This window comes from Penaeus monodon, unplaced genomic scaffold (assembly GCF_015228065.2).
Source record: "Penaeus monodon isolate SGIC_2016 unplaced genomic scaffold, NSTDA_Pmon_1 PmonScaffold_85, whole genome shotgun sequence".
In the NCBI taxonomy this organism is placed as follows: domain Eukaryota; kingdom Metazoa; phylum Arthropoda; class Malacostraca; order Decapoda; family Penaeidae; genus Penaeus; species Penaeus monodon.
The window spans coordinates 148,978-159,526 of NW_023663770.1; the positions used below are offsets into that span (position 1 = coordinate 148,978).

A 10,549-nucleotide genomic window follows, 5' to 3' on the forward strand; every position below is an offset into this window, starting at 1 on the left:
TCTTAGAAATAAAGAGTGAAGCTGAATACCAGATATAACGGGTATAGAACCCAATTTCATTGGCTTGCAGGAGTATTGATACTAGGTGGCAGAGCGGTGTGACATCTATTAATAGTGAAATCTGCCTGAGCCGGGGTGACATCCATTAATCAGGAAGACCAGCTAGGCAGCTTTTGACCTCCTGGGTCATGACCTCACCTTCGGCGATAACGAGAAACGCCTGGAGGGGGTAGCCGAGGGTAACAGCTGTGTCCCCATGCCCTAGGCTGGAAGCGACCCAGAAATACCCGAAGGAGTTAGTCTGAGTCCGTTCCTTGAACCGCGAACATCTTCCCCCTAACCCGTAGGAGCCTCCGCCACGTGTACCGCGTCAAGATGCATTTTAATCTACGTGTCTATTCCCTCAATAAAGTTGAGAAACAGATACTGAGTTTTCCTCTGGACCTGCCAGATAATATAGTGGTATTCTAGTATAATTCAAAGTAGAGACCATTGTAGCTCAATATAGGATGTGCATAATTCTATTTCTGTTACCAGTAGACCACGTGGCTTGTTACCATGCGGATCCAAAGTCCCAAATAAGAACCACCCGCTCAGCAAGGGTGGAGGTCACATTTTATATCTCACCTCGTTTGACCGGGAGTTCGTGTTAAGCACCCGACGCGGTAAGGTCAGCTCCGCTCTCTCTCTCTGGGCTAGCTGGCCGCCACCAGCATAATGCGATTACCCCTATAAATAGACATGTCACTTGTGTTCCTGTGTCAACTTTTAGAAATAAAGAGTGAAGCCGAATACCAGTATCAATACCCCTGCAAGCCAATGTATTTGGGTTCTCTACCCGTTATATCTGGTCTCTGATCAATGTACAGTGTGGCATGTGGGTCCAGTGACCTCGCTCCCCCCATGCCCCCTCCTAGCTGCTTCTATCGCTTCCGGCAGCTGGAACGGTCACTACTTGTACCAAGGATGACCTATGCCTCAGAGAGTTCGTGTGAAGCACCCGACGCGGTAAGGTCAGCTCCGCTCTCTCTCTCTGGGCTAGCTGGCCGCCACCAGCATAATGCGATTACCCCTATAAATAGACATGTCACTTGTGTTCCTGTGTCAACTCTTAGAAATAAAGAGTGAAGCCGAATACCAGTATAACTACCCCTCTGCTCACCATTGTATGAAGGATGATAGCCTTTTACACACACACTCACAAACCCACCTATCCACTCATCCACCTTATAGAGTTCCTGCCCTGAGGGGTTTGTTACAGAAATCATAGCTCGCTGCAGAAGGGTTAGTACATAAATACCCATGGCTGCTAAGTTGAATATTATTGTGGTTTTTATTTTTTGTCATTTGTACAGCTAAAAGTGGAAGGTATCCAAGATGTGTAATTATGAGAAAGTATCTGTAGAAAACATGAATTAACTATATATCAGAGAACTATTAAGCAAATTTTAAGGTATATCACTTATAACCCTGTCGCAGATAATTAGAGTTATTAGAGATGGGCATATCTTCAGGGCAGTTCTTTTAAAAATTGTTGCTGCTCCCTTCCACACAGTCTAATAGTTATAATTTTTGTTATTGTTTTCATTTTCTTTCAGCATCTCTTTTTGAACAGATAGAGCATCCAATACATACATTTTTTATTATTATTATTGTTATTTTTCATAATTTTTTTATATTGTTTAATGGTCTGTGAATTACTTAATAATGAAACTGATAGTTGCAATCCCAGCAACTAATTTGTTAGCTGCAGACAGTTTAGGAATCCAATCCCAGCTCACTTCAGCTTTGGTGTAAGACAGTGAAGTGAGTGTTAGGGAGGCCTTGGAATATGCATAAAAGTGTTTCCTACTTTGTTTGAATTTCTAGTTAAATCCATGCATGGACATAAAGAATCAAACTTTTTATTTTATTTACTCAACTAACACATTGCTTTGTGACTTCATTCCTTATTGCATGTATTAAGTACTGGAAACTATGATATGTTACAATTTGCTTGTCTCCCACAGAAAGCCACTTTAATTCCTGGAGGGAGTGAGTCCCTTGTATACACTACCTTGAGTGGCACTGTTGGAGTTCTGGTACCATTTACATCAAGAGAAGACCATGAGCTTTTCCAAAACTTGGAGATGCACATGCGTTCAGAGCATCCACCACTCTGTGGACGAGACCACCTCTCCTTCAGGTCTTACTTTTTCCCCGTAAAGGTAGGAAACATGAACATTTCTTTCTGGAAATTAACTGAAATTGATAGATAAAAAACAATATATTTAATTTTGTATGTAATTACTTTTTACTGTCATATTAGCAATTTTATAGTTGATATCAAAATGAAAATTCATATAAATCCATCTGTCAACAGAATGTCATAGATGGAGACTTGTGTGAGCAGTTTAACATGGTAGATCCAGGAAAACAGCGCAGTATTTCTGAAGACTTGGATAAGACTCCTAATGAACTTTCAAAGAGACTAGAAGACATTAGAACTCGCTATGCCTTCTAAGCAGGGTTTAATATATTTGTGCCTATTAATATTTCACAGGAATGAGAAATTTTAAATAAAATACCCTTATGGCGACAGCTTGTATCCATGTTGTACCAAGCCATGTAGTGTGTACTTCTCGCAGTCGGCTACTCAAGTAAATAAATAAAATATGGAAGGCATACATTTTGTCCATTGTTTAGGATTTTAGTTGAAGCATATATGATCTTTCTATAAAAGAGGCTAAAAAGAGATGTACCAATAAATATCAGTAATAATCATCATTATTTTTATCATTATGATATGGTTATTGTAGTTATTTTTCTTTGGATGTGTATACCAGTTAGAGTGGACTTACAAGCCTTTGATTTATCATATTATATATTTTTTTTTTGTATTTAGATTTTTTTACATCCTTCAGCTGCAACTTTTCTTAAATTTCTGAAAGTGAAAATCACTCTAGAGAACTGATACTGTTAGTACAATAAGGGTAAACTTGGGAATTATATATGAAAATCACTCTAGAGAACTGATACTGTTAGTACAATAAGGGTAAACTTGGGAAGTATACATGCTTGTTGTGGTTATTCATAAGCCAAAGGACCTTTTATGGGCAACTATGACCTCCAGCTTCCAGATTGGACTGCTAGAGACGAGATGTATTGGATTTTGGAACAATCCATTAGCTGTCCAGTTCCCAGAATGCTGCAAAATGAATCATGTGTGTACACATTCATGTGTATGTAGGTATGGGTGTGCCCAGTAGGTGTGGTCGAGCGAAAATATGATCCTATGATCCTAAAGGATCATATACATTTTTTAATATGCACCTAATCACCAAGTACCAAGATTTTTTTGATAAAATGAAGGAGGTGCACAATCTTTGATTAGAATTACCTAATAAGTTTCTAGTTTGTAATAAATGGGATGAGATACAAGATTTAAAATGTATTTTTTTGTTATTAACCTTTTGTCTTAACCAAATTTATCATCAAACCACATGCACACCTTCATATAGTTGCTGGGGCATTTTAGACAATTGGGCCCCTCCCAATCCCATGCCCGTTGTTGTTGTGGGGGGGAGGGGGCTCGGCCCTCAACTCAACTAATTTTGCATGGTCTTCCCTTGGTTAATTGTTTAATCCTTACCCCTCATTGGGACCCTTCCAGAATCTAACCCCCTCTGGTTTACCAACCCCTGACTCTCCTTTGATCACAGCTCCACCCCCTCCTCAACTTGTGCTGTCAACTTAACCCAACTCAAGTCATCTACCCAGGTTATAACTCAACCATCTAAAGACACTCCTTCCTCACACCCAATATCCTCCAACCCACCTCCTGCACAATTGTCTTCATTTTCTACCTCTTCCTCCCTTATTACAACTCTTCAACCCTATTGTCCTCATCTCCACAGTACTATCTCACTCCACACCACTCCCTCCTTCACCCGTCCTCCCCTCTCTACAATTCTCACTTCTACTTCTTTTAAGTACTCTGTTTAGCCCAGCTAAGTGGGATTAAATTTTTATGATTCACCCAACAACCCCTTATTCTGATAATACCCTCCTCTTTCAACATTGTCTCCAGAAACAAATATGCAGTTTCTTTCTTCAGTGGCCCCATTCATTCATGTCTTGTCACAGTTACATCCAAGTCTCAAGCCCATGCACTATCTACCCTGGCAAACCTATTCCTGCCAAACCCCACTCCTCCCTTAATACATGTACTGGAACTATTGTTATCTCCCTAACTGATTGCCCAGTATACAACAAAGATTGGTCAGACTGTGAAGAAGACCTACTTGCTTGCCTTGTTAACTACTATGCAGTATCGGTACAGTGCTACACTATTCTCACCAGAGGCTGCCATAAGTCCCACACCAATATTGGCAAGATTACCTTTTGTAAACATAACCTTCTCCATAAGTTCTATATAGGAGGAGAATCTTGCCCTGTCAGACCATGTCAATGCCAGAAATGTTGGCACTTTGGCCACTCTGCAGAGCACTGTTGCTCCACAGCCCTCTATGTGACCAAACTGCCAAGCACAATCAAGTATGTGTGCCAATTGCAGTATAGAATTCCAACCTCCTCTCTTCGAATATAATGCTCCCATCCAGTTCCGACCTTCAGGAAAGTTCCTTGGGGGTAATTTTTGACTCCAAATTGTCTTGGCGAGGCCATATCCCCTCTTTTAAAGAAAGTCCACCATCGACTTTGACTTACAGACTCTCTCACACATAACCTGGGGTTCAGACTGCAAAACACTCCTCCGCCATATATATTCTTCCACCTCTGCCCCCTTCTCACACAACTTGACACAATCCACCATTGCGGTCTCCATTTAGCCCTAGGTGCCTTTTGATCCTCTAGTTGAAAGGCTATACAGTGAATCACTTCAAAACTTTCCTCTATAACCGGTGGCAATGTTTGTGGTTAGGTCTGACCAGCAATAAACTACAAATCATAAAACCTTGCATTTCTCCTTGGTCGGCACCATACCACTAGAACAGACACTGAGAAACTGCTCTTTCCCATTTACACATAGGTAACACCCATCTCACACATTAATACCTCATGTCATGCTCCAACCCACCTCTATGCTCCTCATAGAATGTTCGTCTCTCAGTCCCACACATCCTACCATCTTGCCCTCTCTTTACTGAATTCTGTACTCTCACTTTTCCTTACTTGTCTTCTCTCCCTCGACCCCCCAACCTGTCGGATATCCACACGGAGTCCCCTTCCTTTTCAATTCTCCTTCCTCAGTTGCATAAATACCCTCCATTTGATCTAATCACCTTTTATACTAAATCCTTCCCTTTTTATTAACCCGTATCCCACTTCATTCCTCTTTCCACCATACTATCTTATATTACTATGACCACAGAAATTTAATTCATTTTGTTCTAATAAAGAACTCTTTTAAAACCCTTCCACCATAATACTTTACCATAGTGCTAATAATTTTTATACCATTGTAACATTGTTGTAAGATTAACAGTAACCATTTTCCCCTTCCCCTTTTCGTTGTTCTCTTCTCTCTCTCCAACATCTAATGTGAAGGAGAAAGGCTGACTTGGTGCCAGTCCATGAACAGCCTGGGACCGGTATTCCCACTGTTAGAGACCCTGAGGGTGACTCTTTTCTCTAGTCAGACTATTGTTACCCGGCGCCTCGTCTCTCTGCACCAACGCAAGGCAGGCTAAGCAGACGGCTGCTATCCCACAGGGTTCGTGAACAACTGGAACACGCTCCAAGAGTCACACCGACACCACAGCGTTCCAGAACCACACACAAGGGGAAACAGCCACATGGCTAGGCAGGGCACGAGATAAACACACGAGGTCTTCACAGGAGCAGCACCCAACTGCGTCTCTTGGCTTGTTTTCCTCCGCTCACAGCCAGCTGTGTCATGTTTGCCCGAGGATCCTTCATGTTAACCACATGCCCAGGTCTCCTTTTCATGTGCACACTGTTTCGCACAAGACCAAGACCCACTGGCGTAGCACTATCCCCCCCTATCCGCTGACGACCCCGTCTGCTCTGACATATCTAACCTGAAAAAAACTCGAAAATTTAAATAAAATTAGTCCTCAGGAACAAACAATCTTTCATCCAGCGCGGCTTTTTTCTTCGCTCCTCGCTTGGTTCGCTCGCGGAGTGTGGGCGGCGGTAGATTGGCCGTGGCACCCAGAGGGGTCTCTCCTGTCCCAAGACCTGGCTCCATGGTCACCATTGACAATCTCTGCATCGCCCTCAACCTGTCAAATGCTCGTCCTCAACTCGTTCAGCGTCTTCCACTTCCCATCGCCGCTCCTGGGCTAACTTCATCTTCTTTTTCACCATGGCTCCATGTGTACTTCCTGGCCAGGCTCAAAACAGACGCCACAGCCGGTCCACCGTGGACACAGACGGTCTTTTTTCCCCGCCCTCTGCGATTCGTAGGTACATCGAGAGGCCGCTACCCACCGTGTATGCCCCTCCAGGGCTCTGTAGCTTCGCAGAGCCCTCGCTTCCCGACGCGGGTTATGCGCCACCTCTGTCACCTATGTTGTACCTCATTTCCTCGTGCGCACGGTCAATAAGGTCTCCTTCATGCATGGCCGGCTACCTTGAGCTTGCCACGCACAATCGTCGTTGCACCTCCGCCGTTCTCCTGCAGTGCCACTGCATAGCTGGATGTGGCAGTTGGCTAAGAGTTCACGTCGGGTGGCGCCCTGTGGCCAAATTCCACTGGTAGCCGACTCACGACCACAACATGAGTCGGGCAGTGTTAAGCCTGTTACCTCGATGCACCAGCAGACCGTAGGCCATGAGCATGGCGGGCAGACCTTGACGTCCCAGTCTCCTGCTTTCCCTGCAATATTTGGCTAACTGTGAAGCAGGGTACGGTTTAAAACCCTCCACCAATACCATTCTGACTGTGGATGGAGGTGTGTCGTCCAGTGTCTGCGCACGCCCTAACCAGCTCGCACACACTCACAGGGAACACTCGTGACCTCAAACTCACGGCCTTGGTCAGAGTGGCAGTTCAGAAGGCACACCAAAACGGGTACTGAATTCCTTCACTAACATACTCCAGCCCCGTCTCGGCCTCCGTGGTTGGGGTAATGCATATGCCTCAGGCCAACTTGAGAAATCGTCCATTACCACCCAGATGTATCGGTTTCCTGTGGCTGAGAGCAGCGGACCGGCAAATTGTCTATTGCCACCCCGTCCATGGGTGCTCCGACACAGTACACCTGTAACGGGGCACGTTCTTTCTAGCGGGGCCTTCTTTTGCACTACACACATCACATGCTCCGACACCACTCAGACACTCACTTCTCATGCCACCCAGTAAAACGTTGACGTAGACCTCGGGTCTTTTTCTCGCACCAAAATGGCCATGGTAACACCCCGGCATGTCATTCCTCAGCAACTCAGCACGCATGGCTCTGGGTACTACAACTACCACCGTCTCCTGTCCACTTCACTTCAACTGAACCCATGCGCTTCACTAACAAACACTTTGATCCACTCGTATGTTTCCCACGTGGTCCACCAGACACTTTGTGGTGGGGCTCTCCCGCAGCCAAGCCATCCCAACTGGGCGGTCCACTGAGAGCCTCAAGCCACCGGACAATGGGGGCAAGTCAGAGTCCCCCACGTGTGCCCTTTACGCCCTCATCATTACCTTAGAGTGGCACATTCAGCACCTGCAGACGTCAGGCACACCGGATCAAGTCCCTTCTGGACACATTGTGAGCAACTAGCCTCACACGGCGTCGACTCAGCTGGTCAGCGTTGCTATGGACCACGACCCGGGCGGTGACGATGTGGTAGTTGTAACTGTTCAAGCTTCCCTAACGCACCTTTGCCAGCTGACCCTCTGCTACATTCAGCGACTTCAACCACTGTAGGGCAGCAATGGTAAGTCCGGATGGTGAACTCGGGCACCGTAAGGTATGTGAAAGTGCTCGATACTCTTCACCACCTTCCAGCACTCTTTCCTGTCACCAATAGTTGCGTCAGCCTTGCCTGAACTTGGCCTGTATAGGCCACACGACATACTCCTTACCCTTCCTTTATATGTGACAAAACTGGGCCCCGATGCCTCTGCACACGTCTGTCCACAGGTATTGGAGCTTCGGTCCGGATTGGGGCAGACCGTGCAGCCATGCAGGGGCCCTTCTTCAGTTTGTCAAATGCAGATGACACGCCTCGTCCCACTGGAAGCACTCTTCCCCTTTTCCGTGTAAGTCGGTGGGAGGAGCCGCTACACTGGCGAAGTCCTGTACACAGTGCGTTAAAGTATTTGCACAATGAAGCCCAGGTAGCTCCTGTCTTCCGCCACATGGGTGGGAACTGCCCCTTTCCACCACCACCACTTCTGTGGGTCGTGTGCGCACGACCGTCTTGACTGACTACATGCCCCACGAATGGCATCTCATCTGGAACTCGAGCATTTCTGGGCTGAGTTTTGAGGTTGCCTTCCTCAACCGCTGTTAATTACTTCCTCTAGCCGCTCCAGCTCCTCCTCGAAGTGCTCCCAAGACATGACGTCATCATGTAACAGTGCCGCTTCCACTGGCAGGCCATCCCATACCCTCTCCATCAACGCTCGAAACAACCAAGGGGCATTGCAGAGACAAAGGGCATGACATTGATGCCACAGGCCTTGCCCCGAAGAAAAGGCAGTCTTTTGGCTGTCCTCTTCCGCCATCTCCACCTGGTGATAACCCGACTTCAGGGCGAGTGTGGGAACCACCTGGCCCCCCACCAATGCATCGAGTGTGGCATTCAATTCTCGGCATGGGTATGATCCTTGAATATTCTGTCATTCAGCGCACGGTAATCCACACAGAAGCGTTGGTGCCGTCCTTTTTCTTCGACCCAGTACTCCGCTGGGATGACCTGGACTGTCCTGGACCGTTCAATCACGCCCCTTTGCCGCCAGCTCATGACAGTGCACTGCATCTCTTCTCGTCTGGTTGTGCAATACTCGAGGGGGCTCGTATGGGCAAACTACTTCCGCGTGTTACATGCCGGTGCGTTCACCCATCTGTGCGGCACAGGTCCAAGTCCACCCTGCTAAACACATCTGCATACTGCGACAGGGTGTGACGCATCTTCTCTGTCTGTGCTTCCGTCAGGTTAGCGCGCTCCAGCGGTGCGCCAAGTCCCTTGAGGATTCAGGCAACGGCCCCCACCACCCAACTCCTCGCTGTCCCCGACGACTCTTCCTGGACCTCCACTTCCCTCACAAGTGCTCCACTTTGCACCAGCTTGCACCTTCTGGCCTTATCAGAAGTTTGGCTACCAACACTGTAACTACCCCTCTCCCTGGTCCAACAAGGCTCCGCCCAACCCTACGCCATCAGCCAGCTGCAAGTTTTGGGGGCTCCCGCGGCCCTCTACTCACGCATCACTCTTGACAGTCGACAACCGGATTCTAGACTCTGTCCTGGGGGCAGGTGCAGTCCGCTCATCTGTAACTACCTCGCCAGCCAACCTCTGAAGCAAGGGCACCTCTTCACCGTGCACCCTCACCAGCTTCCGTCCAAGGTCGACACACGCAGTACTCTGCGTCAGTAGTCAGGCCCCAGCAACAGTGCTCTCCAGATCGGCCACATACCACCGCAGCCGCGCAGCCGTGCTGCCCACAGCCAAATACGAGCCTCCCTGGCCCCTTGAGCTGCACACATGCCCCGTGACCCACCATCCCCTCTGTGTGCATCTGGAAGTCGCATAGTGGATCAACATATCAGGCCGCACTAGGGTTCTTCTCAGCCCCATGTCCACTTCAGGCGGCATGGCTTCCCATCTATTGAGCCTCCACCTGCATCGTGCTGGTTCGAACTGCATCTTACCCAAGTCGGGCCCTGGAACCGAGGACGCTGTTTTCGGCCTCCCTTCCTCAGCCTTTTCCCTGTACCATTCCTTAGCCTTAGACATGCGCTCCGGATGTTGACCATAACCTGCACCGTCCTTGCAGCACTGCCTGAGGCTCCAGAATCCGTCCGTTTTGAGGAGACCGTGTTCTCCGCTCCCTCTGACAGACCTGACTACGTCTGTGCCCGTACCTCTCCGCCAGCCCCAACACAAGCTTGGAAAAGTTCTAGGGCTCACCTTCCTCAATGCTAATTTTCTCCACTTAGCTTCCCGGTCCCGGAGGTCACGGCGGGGCTGAGGCAGGCTGGCCCTAGCCACTCGTTGCCTTCGGGAATGCCTCGAACTCCCAGGCCCCTCCCCAGTCGCCAACCTGCAGGTCCTAGGGTGGGCCTGCTTGACGTATATTTGCAGCTGCTGGTCCTGTAAAGCGCCTCCACATCCTGCTTCAGCTGGGACATTGTCATCGCCACGCTCAAGAGTCCGCTTCTTCAAGTGGGCCGATATACCTCGGCCTGGGTGGTGGTGCCCCGACACCGGCGTTTCAAGCTCTGCCACGCTGGTGTACGAGGCCTGTTTGGGATGCAGTCGATGCCCCACACTTCCCCCAGCGGGGCCCCTTAGCGCTGTTACCAGCTGCATAGGCCTTCTCTTCCTGGCTCCATCCCTGGGCAGATCAGCCAGCTTTCAAATT

At 48.1% G+C, this 10,549-nt stretch overlaps 1 protein-coding gene across 1 annotated transcript; it reads left to right on the forward strand.

Moving 5' to 3' along the window:
* The first annotated feature begins 1,707 nt into the window (after positions 1 to 1,707).
* On the forward strand, positions 1,708 to 3,433 carry LOC119571884 (splicing factor 3B subunit 3-like). The gene is made up of 3 exons (XM_037918982.1): positions 1,708 to 1,793; positions 1,967 to 2,207; positions 2,363 to 3,433. Exons 1-3 carry the CDS (start codon positions 1,708 to 1,710, stop codon positions 2,501 to 2,503), a joined length of 468 nt encoding a protein of 155 aa, XP_037774910.1. The 3' UTR covers positions 2,504 to 3,433.
* Positions 3,434 to 10,549: the final 7,116 nt, after the last annotated feature.